Genomic DNA, 22917 nt, shown 5'->3' with positions numbered 1-22917 from the left:
GAAGAAACCATTAAGAATACGTCTGCTTGTGATCTGAATTAGCTTTGTTTTTTGGCTGAGCTCTCTATTTTTTATAAAAATATTTTTGCGAATCTGTTGCAGTGTAGGCTCTCTCTTAATCATAGCCATGAATGAATGAGGCCCAAGAAAGAGGCATAAGGCATAGCCCTCTGCTCCTAAGATCTGGCCTTGGTTTTGTTCCATCTTCCTGTGTTGAACCCTGCAATTTTTTGATAAATCTATGGCTTAGTGCTTCTTTCCATAGATCCTATTTACTATTCTTTTACATATAAATATATATTGTTTTTTCCTAAGAGCAATAATATCATGTAACGTGCTTTACCCAGAAACCACCAAATGAAAAGAATATTACTTTTCAGATAATTCTGAGCCAAATTATCAAATAAAAAAAATATCTAAATGTAAGTGCCACGTCAGCAACAAACCGGTCAAATAATTTTTTTTATTATTAAACTCCTAATCCCAACCATAAAAGTTGATGGGTAATGTCAAAACCCAGGTCTCTTGATAGTAGGAGTAGGATTGGAATGACTGTGTTTTTTAAAACGCGTCTGTTAAGGAGATGTTTAGAGGTTTTCATCCTTATAGACAATGTTTTGTTCTCGTTTCTCAATTGATGTGGGATCTCACAATCCACCTCCAATCGGGGCTAGATTAGTTTCCACTCTTATAAAGAATGTTTTGTTATCTTCTCCAATCGATGTAGGATCTCACAATCGCTACTTGTTCCATTCTCTAATCGATGTGGAATTGGACCCCCAATCCACCTCTCTTTGGCCTCCTCGTGGCACATCGTCCGGTGTGGCTCTGATACCATTTGTAATAGTTCAAGCCCACCGCTAACAAATATTGTCTTCTTTAGGCTTTTCCTTTCGGGTTTCCCCTCAAGATTTTAAAATGCGTCTGTCTATTAGGGAGAGGTTTCTACCCCCTAATATGCTTCGTTCTCTTCTCCAACCGATGTAGGAGCTCACATGATCAACCCTTAATTAATCGATGTGGGACCCCTCTTCCAACAATCCTCACACGAAAATATATAAATACAATATGCGTATATCAACTTACAGGCTGCAGTTTCTGGTAGGGTTTGCTCTGAGATGACCCTAAATATGGCATGCTTAAAGTCTGCAATGAAAGCCCATATTAAAATTACATCAGAAAATGTAAATATTATTGTTCATCATATGAGTCAATAGAGAATAAACTCACCTCAACTTGGTCATGAAGAAACTGAATGTAGCCAATTGCTTCGGTTAGAACAGAGGAAGTATCAGTCTGAAAAAGATTGTTAAATTTATGGTAAGAAACTCAAACCAAGAACCAAGTATGGGCAAGTGGGGTTAGTTTTTTAAGCACATCAAAGAGACCTAAGTGGGTTCTGAATCTGATAAAGGAAAGTGTTTATATATATATATATGCATATACCTTACCAAAAGGTGCAACCAGCCTTTGAAGTGCTGAAATCCTGTCGCCCAGTTTCTCTTTTCTCACCTGCAGTTCATATTTCAAAATTTAATTACCCACACAAAGAGTTGGGTCAGTTCTTGAATTGGGTTGGAACCAATACCTTCAATGGTGGGCAGGATCTCTTTGATTCATGAGCATTGGACTTTTTAGCCAATGACGAGCTGTTAAGTGGTCTCTTTACTTTGTTGGAGCTGTTATTATTGATTGAATCTTGCACATACCCAAATAAGGCTCTCTTTTTGTTAAACCCACTTGAGATCAACCCCAGATGCGGATCAGCAGCTTGTAATGATGAAGAAGACAACAAATCCAACGTTGAAGTAGTAGAAGTGCTGTTCCTTGAACTACTCGAAAAAACATTGCTGTAATAATTGGTATTAGATCCAGTTGATAGCCCTTGGAAACCTCCATAGCTTGTAGGAGATTGAACACAAGAATAGAGATTTGAAAGCTGCTGTTCATTGGGTTGTTCTTGTTGGTAATTTGATGAGAAATTGAACCATAGATTTTCATGCTCTCTTGAACATGGTAAGGTTTGATCCATTAAATAAGGGTTGTTGTTGTTGTAGGAATTTCCATCCCTGCATGATCATGTTGAGAAAGTTGAAATGTGTGTGAAAAAAGGAGAGAAATGAATGCATGAATAATGAATGAAGAATTGTTGGAGCTTACAAGATGGTGTTGGGGATGCATTCATGAGTAAGAAGAGGTGGTCTTGGAGCTGATACCAAGGATGAGTATCCACCGAATAGTTCTTGGAGATTTTCTGACTCCATGGATATAGGCTGAAAGGATTTGGATGAAATATAGTGGATGATTTGAGGAGATGATGAGAGGATTGTGTTCTTGTGTTCTTGAAAAACATATCAAAACCTAAATGGGTTCTAATGGGATGACTTTGGGTGGTGGGTGGTGGTTTGTTTATTAATAACTTGCCTTTTCTCTCTCTCTCTCGAAGTCATCGAAGTCATCCATATAAGACCTTTAACCAATATTCTTTCTTACATTTTCTCTTGTTCTTTATGTTCATCTAAATCAATTGTGTGTTGTTGTAAGATCCTAACAATATCCTCCATAACGATTTTGAATGAAATTATTCTTAAAATCGTGTGTCATATGAAACGTAGATCATCGTCATTTTTAATCGAAATTTGGGTTAAGCTCGATCTCGAAGCCTTATAGAGTTAGGAGTAAAGTATACCGACGTTGACACATCGAGGTGGTGATCGAAAGCAGCTTTCTCCTAAAAAACCTTACCTACCCTCTATCTTGGCTGGTTTCCATATCATGTCAGAAAGCAATATAGGGTTTCATTCCTTAATCAAAATTGGATTTTGATTACTGGGTCCTTCAGATTACAAGCAATACTTTTCTTTTAAATCTACTTTTGGCTTTTCTTGTCACAGTCAAAACTGTGAATTAAACAAAATTAGCTCTTTAGCTGATGAACATAATCACTGGATTAGGTGTTGCTCTTATCAACTGAGAACAGCTTTTGAAGGGTTTTTTGTTTTAGGGTTTTTTGAACGATACGTTATCAAAAGGTTGTCTATGTCACAACCATAAGCACTTTCAAATCTACTCTTTTTTATCTCGTAAAATATGTCTTACTATTCACAACTATGCAGCTCGTTTATTCATCTTGATATTAAGAGAGAGCCACGTTTATGAAACGTTTTACCTCTTGAATCAAATGATACCTATTTTATATCTGTTACAACCCGTATAAACATGGAGTGAGTGGGATACAGATTATAACACATTCTGACTCCCAACTCATCAGAAAGTAAAGTGCAAGAAAGAGATGAAGAATGAATGATGGGTGATTTTTGTCATAGACCCCGCTTCCTTATGTCTCCTCTGTTGCTGTTCCCTCGTTATACCATAGTATATGAAAAACGCTATCGATATTGTCATTCACAGAAGTCGTATTTTTAGTGTGGGTTTAAAATATTAGGAAAGTCAACTGAAATATTAAAATGGGGGAAAGAGAGGGAAATGGGGTCAGATCCCACTATTTCTCGCTTTAAAGTTAAATTATAAAAAGAAAAAGAAAAAGAAAAAGAAAAGGTATAATGCGGCCTTCAAAAAAGTGCAACAATAATTGGAAACGCAATAACATTGGGATTCCAAGATGCTTTCTGTAAATTCCATGTTTTATTTAAGTACAAAAAGGAAAAGGAGTCCCAATTGGAATCCACGTTACCCACTTTTTGGTTTCTTTTATTTTGTTATATTTTCTTCACCGCCCGCCTGGGACCTCTCTCTTGGCCGGAGACTCATAAACCATTTGTTTTTGGCATCAAAATGTGTGCCACAGGGTGTGTGTGTGTGTGTGTGTGTGTGTGTGTGTGTGGAATATGGATGGACCCAAAAGCCGTGGGTTCTGTGGGTTGCAGACCCCAACGCCCTGAAAACAAGGACCTCCAGTCTCCATATTCTTAAAAGGACATCGACCCTTTTGAACTTGTTTTCCACAAAACCCCACAAAAGTAGCCGCATTTTCATGACTCTTTGTCTCTCCTCCTCGAACTCTCAGAACGTTTTTTTACTTTAATAAGTTTGTGCAGAACTTTTGTGACATCAAAGTGGCTGTAGTTTAGTGGTGAGAATTCCACGTTGTGGCCGTGGAGACCTGGGCTCGAATCCCAGCAGCCACACTTTTTTTTTTTTCCTTGTTTGAATTGGAATTGGGTTAGGAAAAGTCGAATTTGGGCTCATCATGGGCTCAATGCAGATTTTGAGTCTCGTGCCCCAATAATACTCTTTTTACTTGGGCCCAAACTAAGGTCATGTTCTTTTTCTTTTGAAATTTTCTCCTCTTTTGAATTGGGTTAGGAAAAGTCAAATTTGGGCTCCTAATGGGCCCAATGCAGGTTTTGAGTCGGCCCAATAATTGTCTCTTTACTTGGGCCCAAACTAAGGTCATGTTTTTTTTTTCTTCTCTTTTGAATAGAGTTAGGAAAAGTCGAATTTGGGCTCCTAATGGGATACATTGGGCCTTGGGCCCAATGCAGATTTTGAATATCTTGACCCAATAATAGCCTCTTTACTTGGGCCCAAACTAAGGTCAGAAGGGGATCAAGAAGTCTTTCCCTTTTGTTCTTTTTTTTTGGTTCAAAATTTCTCCTCTTTTGAATAGGGTTAGGAAAAGTCGAATTTGGGCTCCTCATGGAATACATTGGGCCGAGGGCCCAATGTAGAATTTGGGTCTCTTGGCCCAATATTAGTCTCTTTACTTGGTCCCAAACTAAGGTCATGTTCTTTTATTTTATTTTATTTTATTATTTTCTTCTTCTCTTTTGAATTGGGTTAGAAAAAGTCTAATTTGAGCTCCTCATGGGATACATTGGGCCGTGGGCCCAATGCAGATTTTGAGTTCTTGGACCGGCCCAATAATAGCCTTTTACTTGGGCCCAACTAAGGTCAACATGAACGTGGCGCCCGAGAACTTGATTATGACAAAATTACATTTAATAATTATTTGAATTAAAATCTATAAAAACTAAAAATATATTTTTATTACTTGGCGTGTATGTAAAAAGAAAACAAAATTAAAGTAGAATTTATTACAGTTATTGAGATGAATCTGAACTAATATAAAATAGTCTTAAAGTAAGATTCTATCATTTTTTGTTAATAGAAAGTTATTACCGGGCAATGCCCGCGTTGCTGGTGTAATGGCCTGATCATTTCCCGTAATCACAGGTTTTCGCGGATTCATCCCGTATTTCGAGCCGAGAAACCAAATGGAGCTATTCACTCGAAGGTTTCAGGTGTTTTTGTTTTCGTGTTCTTCATTATCATTTTTCGGAAGCAGTTTGGAGGCTTGAATTCAGCTGAACTCGAACATAACTACACATTCCATTTTCTCGCTATGGAGCTGGAACCGATCCGAATTCTTAAATGTAGTATTGAATATAAGTTTTAATTAGTATTGTCACAATTTGTTCCTCAAATTGGATATCTGTTTCAATTTATTCATCTTGCCTTTTTGAATCTTGCTCGTATGGTTCTCCTGGACATTTTGAACATGCTAGTGTTATTCGATTCTACATTCTCCCTGCCCTACACTAACTTGACGAATGCTTTAACTCAAGCCTTTGGTTTTATGGCAGCAATATTTTGAGTATTAGATTACACTATTCAGGCTAGTTAACTTTTTTTTTTCTTTCTTTTTCTAGTTGTGATGCTTCTACTGTAGAGCTTACTAAACTTATTTGCAGCCTGCAGGACATGTTCGAACGTTGAAAGAAAGATAAAAATATGAGTACAAGATATCATATTGGTGTTTATTCTTTACATTTACTACTATTCAGTGCATTAATTAGTAAGCTTGCATCATTCAGCTTATTTTGTCCCTTTTTCAAATGTTGAATTACACTTTCTCTCTTACAGAATTTTTTTTGTTTAGATGTTCTTTTACAGGCTGTTGAAATGAATGCAATTGCAGTGCCAAGCTCCAGTTGCTATGTTTTTGACAATTCTAGTCACATCATTGACTTTGTATCCTACTCAGAATGGTCTGTATTACTACTTGCAAGGACCTAGATTTGGTAACAAGAATGACCAAATGCACAGTTCATTAGGGAGATGGGAAAACAATTTGCATTTGTAAAACAATAAAATCTAGGTTGATCCTTTTATAACTTTCTTGATTGTGATGTTTGTTGGCTTCACTTTATCCCAAATGAATCTTTCTAGAGGTTCGTGATCAGTAATGGATTCATTTTAGGAAACCTTTTCCATGAAGTTTCTTGTGGCTTTAAGTGGATTTTTCTTGATATGGTTTTATTTATTAATGTTGGTGATCCAGTCAATATGTTAGCATCTTCATCTGTCATATTGAACTCTCTGTTTTTGTTCCTCTATGGGATCTGAAATCAACTTCCCTTTACATTTCTTTTTTCCTGTTCCTCAATTTTTCTTCTGGTGTTATTATGTTTTTAGCTTACTTAACTTGACAATTAGAGCAGGTGGATTGGACACCCATTTGAATATGAGGGAAAGGTGATGTTCTTTTTACTTAAACTAATGAAAAATTTTATTATATTTTTAAACTCCCTATAAATACATGAATTCAGGCAATATTGAGTCAAATATCACTTGATATAGGGTTCTGACTTGGTGGTTCAGTTTTGCAAAGATGTGGAAAGTAGATCACAAGTGGTAATGCATCTCTGTTAGATTACTTTACAATGACCTTTGATTTACTTTGAAGATATGTTTTGTCAGAGGGATGTTAGCAACCTCTTAGTGCCATATTTGATGAAGAAAGATTTACATACACATGCTGTTGGAGTTCCATCTGTAAATGGTTAAGGGTTAGAGAGTAGGAGTTCTGGAAAATGTATATATTTTCTTCGGCCTGAAGGAAGTTGCTTTCCATTTCATTTTGGGTTAACCATTTTCCGGGAACTGTCAAAATTGACTGAGAAGAATTGCATTGATTTCATTCATTCTTTTATAATTGCTGTAGTTAAAGAGTTGTGCCCTTCATTACATTGTTGCTAGTTCTCGCTCTGAAACAACTACTATAGTTTTATTATCCCTTGAATACATTTGATTCATATTTTCTTTTTCTAGTCATGCTTTCAACGGCTTGGTCAGTCTCATTGATATCTCTAGTGCATCTGTTCCTGATTAACCAGGGATATGTAGATTTTGGTCGATTTGATAAGTTCAACTACTTTGTCTCTGGTTCAGGACATGCCGACTTTGTTCAAGTAAGCTTAGTTTCTAATGTAAATGGATGTTCATCTTTAGTTTTTTTCTATTGCATGAGAACTAGTAATGAAGATAACTTAAAAGAGGAGTTTCAAAAAAATTCAAACTAATAGTTAAAATGTATAAAGATCAAATAAACATAATCTTGAAAGTTCATAAACCTATTATAATTTTTTTTTTTAATTTCTATCGACTAAATAGACATAATCTTGAAAGCTCACCAATTGAACTTACAATTTAACAATTTTCCCTTTAATAATGATGATAAGAATTAAATGAGTTTTAATTTATTGCAGGACCTCTGGGATACTCCTTATCTCCCTTTGTTTATAGGCCCCGTTTTATGAATGAATTTTTCTGTTTCTGATTGAAAAAGAAAACAAAAACTATTTCATTCTTTGCTTTTGTTGACATTATAACTTGTTGGCTCAGATGATGTGGAACTGACATCATAATCATTCCAATTTCCATCTGTTCAGGATTATTACAATGGCGACCTGACTTCTTGTGAGCATAGTTTATGACAAATTGGGGAGGACTGCGCAGGTTAGTTTTATATTGGACTCTCTCTCAATCCTTCAAACTTCTGTATTTGGGTTTATGGCTTCTTATGGACCATGGAATTCTAATTTCAGGTAAATGTTATGTGTGGAGGTTGTTTAAATGGACAATGTAAAGGTTAGTCAGCTTTTCGTCCCCAATCTTCCTTCTTTGGTATATCAACTCCTAACTTTTTCTGGAAACTATGTTAATACAATTTTGGCTGCCTAGAAGATATGCTCCTTGGGATCCATGACAATTTGAAAGAAATTTGTAATTGGAACAATTAATTAAAAACCACATAGATATGCATGCATGCTATACCAACTAAAAGATTGTTTGGATCCAATTTAGGCTAGAAGTTCTCTGGTTGAAACATGTCAATGCCACCCCCTATGGAAGTTACGACTAAAAAGAATTACAAACAATTTAAAGGAGTTGATAAAATGGTTTTTGAGTGTGTAGGTGATCTATTTCTCATTGTTCCACAGTTTCCTTCGGGTGTCCTTTTCTGATTATAATGTCTTCTTTGAAAACCTTTCAGCTCAAGGGGAAGACCTTACTTTCTTTCTTCTCCCTAAAAGAAACTTATTCCTAACTTTGCATCTTCACAACTAAATGTTTACATCGTAAACTAACACGGTGGATACCATATAATATTTTTTTTAACCTTTAATTTGTTGCAAGAATGAAGCCCTTAAACCCACCTTTTCTCATTCGTAAGAGTTAGCCATTGTTCCATCCAACCCTCCTCAAGATTTCTCATAAAATTAGGATCCATCAACCATCTCTCACCCTAGAAAATCCTTGAAATTAGGATCCATCTCCTTCGGGAAGAAAGGGCCCTGATTATGGCTTGTTGGCTTCTTTGCAGTTTTGCGGGGTCTTTGGGGAAAGAGAAACAACAAGATTTTTGAAGGAGTGGAGAATTCTTGGGAAGATGTTTGCTCTCTTATTAGATTTCATATCTCTCTTTGGTATCTATTTTTTTTTTTTTTTTTTTTTTTTTTTTTTTTTTTTTTTTTTTTTTTTTTTTTTTTTTTTTTTTTTTTTTTTTTTTTTTTTGTAATTACTCTTTAGGTCTCATCTTATCAGATTGAAGCCCCTTTTATTTTCGTTTGACCATTTCGTGGGCTGGTTTTTTGAATGCCCTTTGTATTCTTTCCTGTATCAATAAAAGCTTGACGTTCAAATATAAAAAAGAAAAAAAATGAAAGGCCATCTGGCCATGGCCAAAACCTATTGGCTGAAGCTTAATCATTGCCAACAATGAGCCCTCTGTCACTCATATTTACCTAACTTATTTTACTAGCAACTTTCATTTCTATATTCATTATCTTGCACGGTATAATTCTAGGACATTTTAGTTCTTTGAGCTGTGTTCCTATCTGCCTTTCCTGAGAACTGTTGCACATGTTTGATATTAGTGCTCTTTGAATATGTTGATACTAGTGATGAACACATTCATCATCTTATTATAGGTGGTCTGGGATGCATCTGCAATATCACTTATGAGACCAGTTGCAGGTCTTGAACGTAACTCCTTGATTTCTTTAAAAGTTACATTTTTAATTTACTGAATCTAAACATGTGTGCAATCCTTGAATGATGGTTTAAGGTTTTTCATGATGAATGGATTAAAGAAACTGGCTTATTTATTGAAGTTCATGGAACTCATTGCGAAAGAACACGAGTAGCTGAATGGAAACTTTCTTCTTCTTTTGAAGCATGGGTGCCAAATCTTGAAAACTATGCATAGTTGTGTCTTTCAAGTGCTTATTTGTTGTTGGCTGCGATAAATACTTCATTTTTACGAAAGCGAAGACAATATTTTAGAACATGAAAGTGAATAATTTTTTATCTGCAGTTCGTAATAGACAATTGAAGTCTAGCTTATGGCATTAGTAAGCATTCACTCTTTTTCTGATTTCCCCCGACAACAATTAGCCTCACTGCTACTACTGTATTATGTGGAAATGTAAATGGAAATCTCAGTCCACTGTTACAGGATTTAGAGAATCTATCTCCCACGAAGTATCCAAATTTGTACCCGTCACTTTGCTGCCTTCTCATTCTAATATTCTCTCCCTATTTCTTACAACTCCATAACTTGATTGGGCCCACTCTTATCCAACAATTCATTTTAAACCCTTATGCAGAAAAATACAGAAGCAGCACTCCCTCCTTTAATAATGCATTTTGTCCTGTACTGCATTCACACCACCTCCCCTGTGCGGTTCTTTGGATGCAAGGAACCTATCAACCTGATAGAGAAATTTCTCGATAATATTAAGTTACATGTTAGTTCTGTAGTGTTAACCACATCTCTAAACCTGGCATACACCATCTTTATCCTGCATAATCTGTCATGTTGTAGTGAGTGAAGCTTAGAAGCCAGTCGTGTTTTCATTAATATTTGTCATAACTTGAATGATTGGAAATTCTTATGGAATAAAAACAAAACAAAGTGTCAATGTTTACAAGTACAATCTGAAATTTAGAATGTTATTTAGGGATGCTTCGCAATGCTTGAGGATTTGAGATATTATTTCTTGAAAGGGGAAGTTCTCTTGGCGCAGAGAAAGTTACTCACTTACAATTGTTATCTGCCTCAGAGTTATTGTCGATCTTGCCATCCCTTGTGAGATACAAGGCCCACGTGTTTTCAAAGGGTTTACTGTTGGTTTTCACCCTCGATCTTGGGAAATTGTAAGAAACTGTTGTCATTTCAAGTTGGCTTAGAAAGAAAAGTTATTTGATTGAATTATTTAGAGGATGCACCTTGAATAATACCACAGGTTTATAATGGTTTGACTCAATTAGGCTATGAGAAGCCACACCGTGCATTCAGGTAAAAGTTCATCGCCTTGTATCCATCCATTATATTCTGTCTTTGATATTTGATAATGATAGAAGACCTATTTATCCAAGTTATTTAACGTTTATATCTTCAGCTTTAGCACAGAGCAGACTAGTGTGGTTCTTTATATGACTGCAATTGCATCACTTTCCTCTTTTGTACAGAAACCGATTATTCAGGTATTGAGTTCTCAGTTAGTTGAATAAGAGATTGAAATTGGTATTCTTTGTAGCTCATGCAATTTGATCAAACATTTTCAGGTTTTTCCAGGAAATGGACTGGAGGTGGAAGTATCGGGCTCAGGGGCAACTGGGAGCTACCCCACAACTTTGTCACCCTCGATTTTGATGATTGAATGGAGATGTATGGGATTTTTTTTTTTTTTTCTTTCTTTTTTTTACAATGGAATTCTCGATTAATTATATATGTTAACCCTCATGCTGTCATAAACCTGTAATTATCTCAGGTGACATTGCCAGGGACATTACATATGCTGTTAACGTCACAATCCCTGTGGCTGATTATGAACCAATTAGTTTTTTTCTTGCCAAAATGTGTGGTGAGAATCTCTCTCTCATGCAACATACCACCCATGCATTCCTTTAAATTGAAGTTGTCGTAGGAACTAAATTTAGGGTCATGCAGGAAATACATTAGTGTCTAACATGACTGTTCTTTTTTTAAAGGCGTGAAAGCTAAACCTAAGTCTACCTTTGAGTTTCATATTTTGCAGAAAAAAGGCAAGACGTACAAGGAGATTACATGCAAGGATGGGCCACATTTGGAATACTCTCTTGCATGTATGTCAAGTCTTTCTTCTTACTCTTCTGCATATACGCAAGTTTTAGTATCTAGATCTTCAGGTATTAAAACAGTTTGGGTGCTGTATAGTCTGGATAACTTTCTGCAAAGTAACTGGTCTCCTGGACTCCCTCTGCATGCTTTGGGGGGCTTATAAAATATTAAAATGATCTAGATGTGCCCATTTGTTGTGGCTTCATTTAAGTGGCATGTTCAGCTGCAACCTCTTGCTTTATTTGATCAACTTGAAAATAAGTCGTACGTTAACCTTTCAATAGCCTGTTTAAAATAATTTTTATAATTTTTTTTATGGTTTTGATGCCTTAAAAAATTTTGCATGAGCAGATTCATAGTCACAGCGTCGCTATTTTGCTGTGGAGGATTTGTTTACAAGACCCAAGTGCAAGGCCAGGTAAGCTACCTTTCAATGTCATTGCGGTTAGACATTTTTTTTCCTGTGAAATGTACCGTTATTGTTCGATACTTATGTCTGTAGCGTGGAATTGATGCATTGCCGGGCATGACATTACTATCCGCCTGCTTGGAAACTGTAAGTTTGCAGCCCCCTTTTTGATGTAAAGTTTAGTTATCTTATTTCTTTTTCTTTTCAATGCAAGCATTGTTTCAAGAAACCAAAAAGTTTCCTTAGGTGGTATCTTTTCCTGTTCGTTGGCAATTCTTAATTCACTATTACTGACTAGATCATGCATATACATCATCTCATCTTACGATTTTTTTCCCAGTATTGAAATGAATCCCCTGGGCCGATTTTATAGCTATTTTAGTTTTAGTTTTCAAGTATCTTTAAATTTTAGCTTACCAATGTATTTCCCTTTTATTTCAACGTCTTTAAAATGTAAGCCAAAATTTTAAAAAATATAAAAATAAAATAAAACTTGTTTTGTTTTCGGAATTTGGCTAAGAGTTAACATGTGTTTGTAAAAAAAACATATTTGAAACATACCGTAGAAATGAAGGGGAAGTAGCATAATTTTTAAATAAAAACAGAAGAGTTATCAAACCAGTTCTCGTAAGTTTTATTTCTTCTCATTGTTCATGTAGATTTAACAGAATATTGCGTAACCTTCGGTGTGAAACTAGCTTATACTGTTTTCAAGGCTTGTATTTTCTTGTCAGGTCTAGCAATCACTTGTTATAGTCTACCGACTCAGTTGTAAGTTTGTGACATGTTTGAATTTGTATCCATGAAATTAGGTGAGTGGTGCAGGACACAGCTACCCGAGAGCGGAAGGCTTCAACAATGCAATTGTCAGTGAAGCCTCCTGGGAGCGCCCATCATCCTCTTCCTCTTCTCGACCGACACGAATACCATCTGAGAAAAATTATGGTTCAATATGAACCTCTCTGTCTTTAGAGAGTTCACTAAAGGAATTCGGCTGTTTTCCATTGGATCAAGGACTATAGGCAGACGCAAAAGTGATTTAGGCAAAGCTTAGTTTTTGAAGCTATCAACCTATCAGACATTACTATCCATATTCTCATAAATTGAAGGATTGGATATTAATACAGAGGGTGAGTATTGTTTTTTCTTAGGCATTTGAACAAAATGTTGAGTTTTTCTAGAAGTATTAGGATTGTTGCCATTTATGGATAAAAACATTAATAATGAGATGAAATTTTACATTTTACCCATTAGGCTTGGCTTGGGAGAGTTGAAGCTCCTAGTATAGTTTCTAACTCTAAAATTAAGTTATTTTAGTTTTAAGATAAGATGTCAATTTGTGTCAATTCGAGCCCAATTCGAGCACAGTTCATATAAGGTAGTATTGAATTAAGTAGGTTTGAGGGGATTGATGAGATCAAATCTGCATGGGAGAAAGAATGCCCACAAACATTTTGTAGTGCTGATATCTTGGCTTTGTCTGCAAGAGATTCCACTGTCATTGTAAGTGCTGTATGCTTTGAATGGTGAAATGATTCTCAGTTTGTTGTGAAATTTACGTAATATATATTGAACATGACAGACGGGTGGACCCTCTTGGGAGGTTCCATTGGGAAGGAATGACTCAAGAACTGCGAGTTTGAGTAGCTCTAACAACAACATTCCAGCTCCAAACAGCACTTTTCAAACCCTTCTCAATAGGTTCCAAAACCAAGGATTTGACATCCTTGGCCTTGTTTCCTTATCTAGTAAGCTTTCTCGGCTCTTCCTATTTTAGTATTCATTCTCAACTCTTTCTTTTTTATTCGGCTCAAGTTTCACGGTCTCTGTTCTTTCCTTCACTTTTTTTTTTATCTATTTATTCAAACACGGTAAACTTGGTGATGTATCTCAAAGATATTAATGTCTAATTATATGTCTAAAGAGGCACAAAAAGAAGGTTTCATTGTTCTTATTACTGTCTTCATAATCTAAATTTCAGACTCTTTGTTGGAAAGAAAAAAAATCTCAAAACGACCAAGTGATATGAGATTAAAAACAATGCTTCGCTAGTGAGAATTGAGAATTTTTATCTATTTTTTATTATTAAAAAAAGATTTAATAGATAACTTTTTTCCATTTTTAATACCCATTTTACTAAATTTAATAATATTTCAAAAATAAAAATAGAATATAATATAATATTTTATTAATTTCTAAATCCTAAATTTAAATATTATCACATAATCTTACCCATTTAAATATATTTATTTATTTAATGTATACATTATAAATATATAATAAAATAGTCTTATTCCTTATATAATAAGCATGAATTATGTTTAAATTGACATACCATTAATAAGATATAAGTTAATTTTAATATTTTAATTTTATGAAAATGTTAGTTAAAATGTTGGCAACTTTTTGACATCGACACACTTTTTTTTTTTTAATTCATGAAAGTACTAACTTCATTCAACTACTAAAAATTGAAGTTTTTTGTGGTAGTTTAAATTTTTATTTTTTATTATCGAGATTATTATATCATAATTAATTAGGTTCTACTTAGCTCAAATAGAAGGTTAATTCTTGAATCAATGAATATTTAAATGAATTATTAGTTGAATATTTATATTAAATAAAAAAAATGAGTTGGTAATTCAATATTACAAATTAAAACTTTAAATGGGTGGTTGTACCGGATTGGATGGGCCGTTCCTTGCAGAGACGGCCCAATAATGGTGGGCCTACCTGATTTGAAAGCCCAACTAAAAGCCCACCCAGGGAATTTACCATCTGCTTCGCTCTCGACGGTAGGGTTTAGGCTTCTTCACAGAATCTGAACGACGGCCAACAATCTATGTTCCACCTCCAAACTTACTGACTATGAACTCTCAGAGCTCATTGTCTCACTGAACTTGCCAACGGAACAACATTCACGATTTACCATACATTTAAGAGATGAGACATTTGCGAAGTATTTCCTCTCATTTATCGAGGGTTCGCAGAACTTTCGCTCAAAACTCTGCCTCGGATTCTCCGTCTACTTGCAATTTAAATCTTCTAGGGTTGGAAAGATTGACATCGTCTTCATTGCTGAACCACCGGAATTACACTATTGCTTCACCGGAATCAAAACCAGCCCCTTCAGAGAGAGTTACGGCCATTGTGGATGAGATCTCCGGTCTCACGCTACTTGAGGTTGCAGACCTTACGGAGGTTCTTCGAGAAAAGTTGGATGTGAAGGATATGCCGGTAATGGCGGTGATGATGCCGGGGATGGGGTTCGGCGGCTTGCAAAACACTGGCAAGGGTGGTTCTGGGGCGAAAGGGGGTGAAGAGAAGAAGGCGGAGAAGACGGCGTTTGATGTGAAGCTTGAAGCTTTTGATGCTGCGTCGAAGATCAAGGTCATTAAGGAAGTGCGAACGTTTACGAATTTGGGATTGAAGGAAGCGAAGGATTTGGTAGAGAAGGCGCCAACGCTTCTAAAGAAGGGGGTGACGAAAGAGGAAGCTGATACGATTATTGCCAAGATGAAGGAGGTTGGCGCCAAAGTTTCAATGGAGTGAGGTAATGTAATCCTACTGTTTGTAAGTGTATTTTAGAACGAGTTACATGTTTCAAACTGTATGCCATGTGTATAGACCATGTTAGCCTATCTTAGCAATTGAGCATTCATCATAGCCATTGGGTATGTTTTGGGGTCGCAGTCAGGGTTTGGATTCATGGATACGAATCTTGATAATCTTTAATTTTAGTTCCTATCTGTGGTAGCTTAGCAGAAGAATTTGATCCTAACTCCTGAGGACCTAATCTAGCTTGAGAGTTACAAGTATGTTAATGAGTTCTATAGAATATAATATACTATGCCTCCGGTTCTCCGAACTTGATGAAAGGCCCTTGATTGAATTTGATTTGGGACACAAAACTAAGCAGTTGAGGGGAGGTGATTATCCAGTTGTGTAAGCTAGCCTGTAGCTACCAAATGGCCCGAGTGTCTGCTCTTTTTATCTTTCTGGATAAGAAACGCAATTTCTTAATCAATGAAGCAATAAGCATGCAAATGTGCCTATATTTAAGGCAGGAAATCACAAGAAGTATGCGATGATTTGGAAAATGGGTTCTATAGTTTTTTCTGACATACTTGCTGTACTTTTAACTCTCCCTGAGCTGGAGAAATTCTAGGACTTTGAGGTACGGAAGTGTGTGCAGTTTGGAAGTGATCAGATTTATCCAGTCATGCAAGTGTAACCTAACCTGGAGCTACACAATTGTGATGTCCCACATTAGTTGGGGAGAAGAACAAATCACCATTTATAAAGGTATGGAAACCTTACCTTAGCAGACGCGTTTTAAGCCTTGAGGGGAAGCCCGAAAGGGAAAGCCCAAAGAGGATAATATCTGCTAACAGTAGATTTGGGCCGTTACAACAATAGCCTGAGGATGTGCGTTTTCTTAAGGAACCAAAAAATAGATAAGAAACTTCAAGAGTTGATAATAGGTAGATAATGATGGTCCTTAAAATGCAATTCTTTGTTGAAATCTTAATTTGCTGTTGTTTGTTCATTTCATCTTCTTATGAAGATTTATGGTTATGGTGCCTATATGGTCCAATAAGTTTTTCAATATTTTTTTGGAGCAGAACAAATGTTAGTTGAGATGAAATAAAGCTCATACAAAGTAACGTTAACAAAAACCTTATTTCTATAATTTATATTCTAAAATATAAGTAATGTTAACAAAAAAACCTTATCTAATAGTCATTGTAACATGAGGCAATGTGTTGATCTATTTTTTCCCTTCATAGTTTCATAAATGCCACAAAAGCTTTAGAACACGATAGTATGTGTAACAACTCAAGCCCACTGCTAGTAGATTGTCCACTTTAGTCCATTACATAGCGCTGTTAGCCTCATGGTTTTAAAATGCGTATGCTAGGTAGTTGTTTCCATATCCTTATAAGAAATGCTTTGTTCCCCTCTTCAACCGATCTAGAATCTCGCAATCCACCTCCCTCAAGAGCCAGCGTCCTCACTGGCACGATAGTATGTTACCTCTCAAAAACCTTATTTAATAGTCGTCGTAACTTTGAGCATGTAGAGTGCCTATTGCCAATTCATGCTGCAGCATTACACAGTTTCAAGCTGCATGGCCTATTGTATCTGTTACTCTGCATGCATTATTTCTTATGATTTTTAGCATGGCTACTTCATTCATCATCGTTCTTATTATAATGTGTGCAAGTCGCTTGATTTTATAAATTCCTCTGCAAATATCAACAGTTCAATTCAATAACATTTGGTAGAATCATGGTATCAGTAGTAGTTGGCATTACTATTTTGTAATTTCGTTTGTTTCTTTCACCATCAGGATACTGCGGAAAATACAAAGCTTTTATGGCACTTTTCAAGTCAGAACAGCAGTTGAGGATATATACCATTGAGTCTTGATAATTCATTTGGCCTGGGATGAGGACATGGGATTGTTTGGTTTCCTTCAAAACATATGGAGCCTTCCTTATTAGAACTTTCCAACCTGGAATTGTATGGGTGGATGATAGAGAGACATTTCTTGGTACTTGCCTTTTGTATTCATAGCGTCCAAATAACTTAAAACACCGTCCCTTCAAGAACAGAGTTCTCTACGATGAGTTATTTTTGTATTCTAAGACACCATCCTCTTAATGCAACTTTGTAAGCTCAAACATTGGTGATGAAGAAGAAGCCCATGTATCACCATGGCTAAACTTCTGATTCGATCGACCATTTGAGAAGTAGGTGCGGGCGGGAAATTATTGATATGGTTGAAGGAAGGATTGAACCATTAAGAATCGTAATAAAAACCAATTTTATCTGAAATAAAATAGTATTCATAAGAATTATCTTTTTCAGGTATGCCTCCTATTTTCAAAGAGTTTTTGTAACTTAGACTTGGTTTTTTAAATTACATGTAAAATGTTTGTATTTGGTGTGGAAATTATATTTATAAGTTTAATTTTGAGGATTTTTTTTTAAATACAAATAATTAATAATTAATAATTGGTAAGAATCGAAAGAGATGAATAATTTATGTTATAGATTTCGATCCACATTTTCCTGAACTTTTGTAGACTCACATTTTTAATCTGTCTGAATTACTCATCGTAAAGCTCCGAGCTCTGCTTTTGTCCGTCGAAACGCCGCCGAAATTTCATGCTTTGAATCATTCGTTTCTGATTATTTCTCAACGTCGATGAACTGAAAAGAAACAACACAAGTGTAGTGTCTGTAATCGCGTCGTTGCCATACATGTGGCAGTGGGAGAATGCCACCGCCGGTGCCGTCCGCCGCCGTGCATCCTCTAGATGTCGTCCGCCGCCGTGCATCCTCTAGATGTCGTCCGCACCCGGTTTCAAGGTAGCTTACTTATGTAACCGCTCAAAGTTTGCTTGCGTGTCACCAAAAAATCTGGAGTTTCAAGTCTTTGTACCCCTAACATTTGTTTTTGCTCCTTTGCCCTCGAAATGGCAGGTTGTGATCGCGGAGGATCCAGTCTCCCGACTTACAAGAGCACAGTTAATGCAATCTTCACTATTGGTCGGATGGAGGTTTGTAGATTCAGTGTTTGCTACTCCTAATTCCGATCATTTGCTGGCTTTTTCTGCTATTTCCCCACGAATTTTGTGATCTGGGCTATACTAATTTGGTTCTTCTGTAAAAGAAATGGTAAGCTTTGTGAAAGTGCCATGAAATTTGCTTGCTTAACCTTTTAGATGAAACTTTGTTCGAATATTGCTCGCAACTCACATTTTCAGGATGAATTCTTCCTCGCATAGACCAAATTCTTCTGCCATTTGTCTTAGTCTAAGACCCTAAATCCGAACCATAAACTGCATCCGATTTTAGTATCCTTATGTGTGTCTAATCTTATCCATATCGTAATTAAATGATTCGTGCTAATGCTTGAGTCCATTTTTGTGCTTTTCAGACTGCCCATCATCTGTTGCATTTGACCCGTCCCACATGTGACTTGTGAATATTCAGTTTGCATAAAGTACATGTTGGAAAACACAGCCTTGTCTCTTAGAATAAATTACAGGTCATGTTTGATAAATATTTTGTTTTGTTTGTTGTTTTTTAAAAATTAAGCATACAAATACTACTTTTGTTCATGTGTTTCTTTGTTTTGCTACCTATGTTTTTGTCAAAATCTTCTAAATTTTGAAAACTAAAGAAGTCTTGTTTTAAGAAAGTTCAAGGATACAAACTCCCAAAGGGAGTGTAGAGAACCAGCAACCAAACCAATAAGTAAAAGATTCCCAAAGGATACATACTCCCAAAGGGAGTGAAGAGAACTAGCAATCGAACCAATAAGTCAAAGATTCCCAAAGGATACATACTCTTAAAGGGAGTGAAGAAAACCAGCAACCAAACCAATTCCCAAAGGATAGATACTCTCAAAGAGAGTGAAGAGAACCAGCAACCAAACCAATAAATAAAAGATTTCCAAAAAATACATACTCCCAAAGGGAGTGAAGAGAACCAGTAACTGAACCAATAAGTAAAAGATTCCCAAAGGATACATACTCCCGAAGGGAGTGAAGAGAACCAGCAACCAAACCAATAAGGAAAAGATTCTCAAAGGATACAATAGCCAAAATAAAACATCAAGGAATGAAGTGCCCAGGTGACAAACAAACAAGCAAACAAACAAAATTGTTCTAAAAGCAAGGCTGCTTAACTGAAGAGCCATTGAAGCTAGAACCATATACAAACCAGCTCCTAAACGGCTAAACCACTGTTCATAGGACAAAACTCAGCGAGAAAGCCTTGCAGACTCCAGGAAGAAAGGCTACTCCAACTCCCTTTCAAGTCCACGAGGAACATTGAAAGCAAACCCCTTCTCAGACAAAGGACCTGCTGCAAGCTTTAAAAATTTACAAAGGTCATCAATAATATCTGAAGAATCTTTTGGAGCTTCTGAAGTGTTGAGATCAGCATTAGTAATAGAGTTAATTCCCTTGATGAAGGATATAAAAGCCCTTCATCGCTTGAATCTTTGGAAAAGTCATGCAGATTCCTTTCAAAATTAGAATCAATGCTAATAACTCTACCAACTGGATCATTACTAAAATCCAAACTATCCTCCTCTAAAGCACCTTTGATATCCTCAAATGAGAAAAGGGAAAAAAAGTACCAAGGGAAAGGGATCGGTCCCCTTCGAGAATTATTAAAAAAACTCAATAAATTTTGTAATATCCTCAAACGAGCTCAAATCTCTAATACTAGAGGGAGGGGCAACCGACTTTGAACCATCCTTGAGGCCTCTTCAGCTAAAGACGAGGGAAAGGCTATTAGTTTGCAACTGTTGTAGTGAACTTGTGATATAATTATCCTACTTGTGATTTAAGTACATAACTGAAGTCTGTCCAAGCGATTGACTAATTTATTAACATTTTCTTTGTTGGCTGAACATTTCATCTAGTCTTTCAAACTCCATTAAATGTTTTCCCCGTTTTATGGTAGCTATGGCAGAGCCAAACAAATATATTCAGACAATGAAAAGAACTTGAGTCCCAGGCTTCATCTTGTTTCTGCAGCAGAAGCAGGAGCTTTGGTGAGTCCAACATGAAGCTCTGCAATACCTTCCTGGACCTTTTATGCTTTTTACGTCAAACAATTCCATTATTGCACTTTTGACTTACTAGAAAAGTGCTTCTCTATCCTCATTTTATTAGAGTTTTTAGTTTTTATTATGTTAACAATTGTGGTTCTACTGCCTCTTCAGGTTTGTTTTTTGCACAAATCCAGTTTGGCTTGTGAAAACAAGAATGCAGCTTCAGAATCCTCTTCATCAAGCGCAACCTTATTCTGGGCTATATGGTCTGCCCTTCTATCTTAATATGCTCTCTGGGATATATCTTATCCTAGTAAATTACAAGGTCTTGTGATTTGTATTCAAGTTAAGCTTCAGTATTTCATATTTTCCCCCTTCTCTCCCACTGTGTCGTGATAATGTTTAATGGCTTATAATGATGATGATGTGATGATTTTTACTTCGAAAACTGTGACGGTTGTTTTAAGTTAAGCTTCAGTTGTTTTATCTAGTCTACCTTGATTTTTTAGACTTGTCAAAGAATGAAAGCTTTTCAAAGAAACAATTCATCAAAAAGAGAGAATAAATAAGGGAAACAACAAGATCCAAACCCATTCATAAACCGAAGGATTTTGCTAAAAATTCTCCTCTTGGTTTTGTTTAGAAAGGAGTAATCACAAAAAAAAAAAAAAAAAAAAAAAAAAAAAAAAAAAAAAAAAAAAAAAAAAAAAAAAAAAAAAAAAAAAAAAAAAAAAAAAAAAAGAGAAGAGAAGAAAAAAAGATTGTTCCTGGCCTTTTCCTTGTAAGCTGTTTGGATTTAGGTTATGTTTTCTCTTAACAGTGTGATTATTTTGCTTCTCCAGAGTAATCTTATTATATTACTTAGTTTTTGTAACCCATTGGTTTTGTGAGGATATCTCATCTCCCCCTTTTTTTTTTGCAATTTTGGCTCCGTTAATAGCATCATACGTTTCCTATCTATCCATCTATTTATCAGTACATATATGCATATTGGTTAAACTTTCGTGGCTTCCATTCATATCATTGTACTCTAATTTTCATTTTATCAAATATGGGCTCTTGGGATCAGTTTTTTTTTGTTCTTTTCTTCCTTTATTCCTTTTTTTCCTTCCTATTTCTTGTGGGGTTGTAAAAATGTTGTTGAGGGTTTTTATGGAATGGGAGAGTGTTTGTACATTTGTCATAAAAAGGCATTCTGTTGACAGAATTTCATGGAATTAGTTCATAGATGTGTTTGGTTGCTTCAGCAGGTTTCTCATGGTGCATTTACAGTTTATGAAGAACTCCGTACATTTATTGCCAACTCGAGGTCTGATGGACCAAAGTGAATTCTCAAAGTTCTGGGGAATTACTGGTACAAGTTTCTGGCTTGAGTTTACCAACACCACTATATTGAGTTCTAGGAGAAGTGGAAATGTGAGATCCCACGTCTATTGGAGAGGGGAACGAATCATTCCTTTAAGGGTGTGGAAACCTCTCCCTAGTGGACACATTTTAAAACCTTGAGGGGAAGCTCAAAAGGGAAAACCTAAAGAGAATAATATCTGCTAGCGGTGGCCTTGGGTTGTTGCAAATGGTATCAGAGCTAGATACCGAATGGTGTGCCGCGAGGAGCTGGACCCTCAAGGGGGGTGGATTGTGAGATCCCACATTGGTTGAAGAGGGGAACGAAGCACATTCCTTATAAGAGTGTGGAAACCTCTTCCTAGTGGACGCGTTTTAAAACCTTGAGAGATAGCTCGAAAGGGAAAGCCCAAAAAGGATAATATCTTCTAGCGGTGACCTTGTGCTGTTACAGGAAATATTTATTTGATCTAGCCTATAGCGTATAACCTTTTCAGATGCTTGTCCTCCATATAGCTAATCATACAATAGTATATTCGAGTATATCTTAGCCTCTTCCATTCACCTAGGGTATATTCTTGCAATGATCATAAATTATAAGCAACATTCAGATGACATAAAAACCATTGCCTTTTAAGAACCTTACTCCATTAGTTCTAGTCTTCGCCACATGAAATATAAACTCTTACTGTGGGTTTTTTTCATGCAGAATTCAGTTGATTATGCTGTTCTTGGAGGATCTTCTAAAATTGCTGCCATGCTTCTTACATACCCATTTCAAGTAAATAGAAATTTGACTTATGGTATGAACTATGGTGTTGTTTTTATAGTCATTTATCTTAGCTGACTCTTGAGTGACTTGGTTCTCAAAAGAATGTCCCTGCGGCTTTGATCACGTTCATTGTCTATGAAAACGTCTTAAACTTCCTCAAACTGACAAGACAAAGGGAATAAAATTTGTTGTTCCAACTATATTGCTATTTCTTCATTGCAGAAGCTGGTATTTGTATTCCAATAATTGAGTATTTGATCCATTGCTTTCCTCTTTCTTCATGTTAATGAAAATCTCTCTGCTTTTGAGATTACAGGAGGTGAAGCACAGAGACTATGTACAAAGACATTTATAGAGGAAAAAGTCCACGGAAGTCTTGCTGAGCTCTCTCCTGTTGGATGAAA

At 36.0% G+C, this 22917-nt stretch overlaps 4 protein-coding genes and 1 non-coding gene across 8 annotated transcripts; 4 read left to right on the top strand and 1 right to left on the bottom strand.

The window, feature by feature from the left end:
* Positions 1 to 89: 89 nt before the first annotated feature.
* On the bottom strand, positions 90 to 2374 carry LOC111497308 (transcription factor bHLH110-like). Its single transcript, XM_023148074.1, has 6 exons — positions 2161 to 2374; positions 1589 to 2069; positions 1447 to 1512; positions 1231 to 1296; positions 1087 to 1146; positions 90 to 220 (listed from the first exon to the last, which is right to left on the bottom strand). Exons 1-6 carry the CDS (start codon positions 2262 to 2264, stop codon positions 116 to 118), a joined length of 882 nt encoding a protein of 293 aa, XP_023003842.1. The 5' UTR covers positions 2265 to 2374; the 3' UTR covers positions 90 to 115.
* A 1702-nt stretch (positions 2375 to 4076) lies between these two features.
* Positions 4077 to 4148, top strand: TRNAH-GUG. Its single transcript has one exon. It is a non-coding gene; the product is annotated as a tRNA-His (tRNA).
* Positions 4149 to 5130: 982 nt separating this feature from the next.
* LOC111497314 lies at positions 5131 to 13065 on the top strand. The gene is made up of 18 exons (XM_023148079.1): positions 5131 to 5264; positions 5715 to 5818; positions 5903 to 5994; positions 6460 to 6498; positions 6604 to 6657; positions 7140 to 7218; positions 7733 to 7761; positions 7851 to 7893; positions 9237 to 9282; positions 10371 to 10464; positions 10554 to 10606; positions 10710 to 10794; positions 10876 to 10978; positions 11082 to 11174; positions 11349 to 11415; positions 11762 to 11828; positions 11913 to 11966; positions 12632 to 13065. Exons 2-18 carry the CDS (start codon positions 5755 to 5757, stop codon positions 12773 to 12775), a joined length of 1206 nt encoding a protein of 401 aa, XP_023003847.1. The 5' UTR covers positions 5131 to 5264; positions 5715 to 5754; the 3' UTR covers positions 12776 to 13065.
* A 1550-nt stretch (positions 13066 to 14615) lies between these two features.
* Positions 14616 to 17512, top strand: LOC111497194 (50S ribosomal protein L7/L12). The gene is made up of 2 exons (XM_023147904.1): positions 14616 to 15372; positions 17173 to 17512. The coding sequence occupies exon 1, from the start codon at positions 14763 to 14765 to the stop codon at positions 15369 to 15371; it is 609 nt and encodes a 202-aa protein (XP_023003672.1). The 5' UTR covers positions 14616 to 14762; the 3' UTR covers position 15372; positions 17173 to 17512.
* A 371-nt stretch (positions 17513 to 17883) lies between these two features.
* LOC111496685 lies at positions 17884 to 22915 on the top strand. 4 transcript variants are annotated; one of them, XR_002720505.1, is made up of 7 exons: positions 17884 to 18197; positions 18312 to 18388; positions 20307 to 20397; positions 20569 to 20663; positions 21645 to 21751; positions 22451 to 22522; positions 22830 to 22915. XR_002720505.1 is itself a non-coding variant. In XM_023147157.1 (6 exons), exons 1-6 carry the CDS (start codon positions 18174 to 18176, stop codon positions 22459 to 22461), a joined length of 402 nt encoding a protein of 133 aa, XP_023002925.1. In that variant the 5' UTR covers positions 17885 to 18173; the 3' UTR covers positions 22462 to 22713. The 4 variants fall into 4 exon arrangements, 2 of the variants coding, with proteins under 2 accessions (XP_023002925.1, XP_023002924.1); XR_002720504.1 differs by lacking the exon at positions 22830 to 22915 and adding an exon at positions 22615 to 22713; XM_023147157.1 differs by lacking the exon at positions 22830 to 22915 and having other exon boundaries at positions 17885 to 18197; positions 21648 to 21751; positions 22451 to 22713.
* The last annotated feature ends 2 nt before the right edge of the window (positions 22916 to 22917 follow it).

The sequence above is a fragment of the Cucurbita maxima genome, unplaced genomic scaffold, assembly GCF_002738345.1.
Source record: "Cucurbita maxima cultivar Rimu unplaced genomic scaffold, Cmax_1.0 Cma_Scf00023, whole genome shotgun sequence".
NCBI classification, from domain to species: domain Eukaryota; kingdom Viridiplantae; phylum Streptophyta; class Magnoliopsida; order Cucurbitales; family Cucurbitaceae; genus Cucurbita; species Cucurbita maxima.
The sequence above is the reverse complement of the archived record's forward strand: the minus strand, read 5'-3'. Positions and strand labels throughout refer to the sequence as shown.

Bases quoted from the DNA above. Each gene is read 5' to 3' on its own strand.
- LOC111497308 (XM_023148074.1), bottom strand. From the start codon at position 2,264: ATGGAGTCAGAAAATCTCCAAGAACTATTCGGTGGATACTCATCCTTG. The intron at 1,513-1,588 runs GTATTGGTTCCA...TATGAACTGCAG, and splicing joins GATCCTGCCCACCATTGAAG to GTGAGAAAAGAGAAACTGGG. The intron at 1,147-1,230 runs GTGAGTTTATTC...CTTTCATTGCAG, and splicing joins TTCTTCATGACCAAGTTGAG to ACTTTAAGCATGCCATATTT.
- LOC111496685 (XM_023147156.1), top strand. From the start codon at position 18,174: ATGTCGTCCGCACCCGGTTTCAAG. The intron at 20,398-20,568 runs GTGAGTCCAACA...CTGCCTCTTCAG, and splicing joins CAGCAGAAGCAGGAGCTTTG to GTTTGTTTTTTGCACAAATC. The intron at 20,664-21,644 runs GTCTGCCCTTCT...TGGTTGCTTCAG, and splicing joins ACCTTATTCTGGGCTATATG to CAGGTTTCTCATGGTGCATT.
- LOC111497194 (XM_023147904.1), top strand. From the start codon at position 14,763: ATGAGACATTTGCGAAGTATTTCCTCTCATTTATCGAGGGTTCGCAGA.
- LOC111497314 (XM_023148079.1), top strand. From the start codon at position 5,755: ATGAGTACAAGATATCATATTGGTGTTTATTCTTTACATTTACTACTA. The intron at 7,894-9,236 runs GTTAGTCAGCTT...ATCTTATTATAG, and splicing joins TTTAAATGGACAATGTAAAG to GTGGTCTGGGATGCATCTGC. The intron at 9,283-10,370 runs GTCTTGAACGTA...TATCTGCCTCAG, and splicing joins ACTTATGAGACCAGTTGCAG to AGTTATTGTCGATCTTGCCA.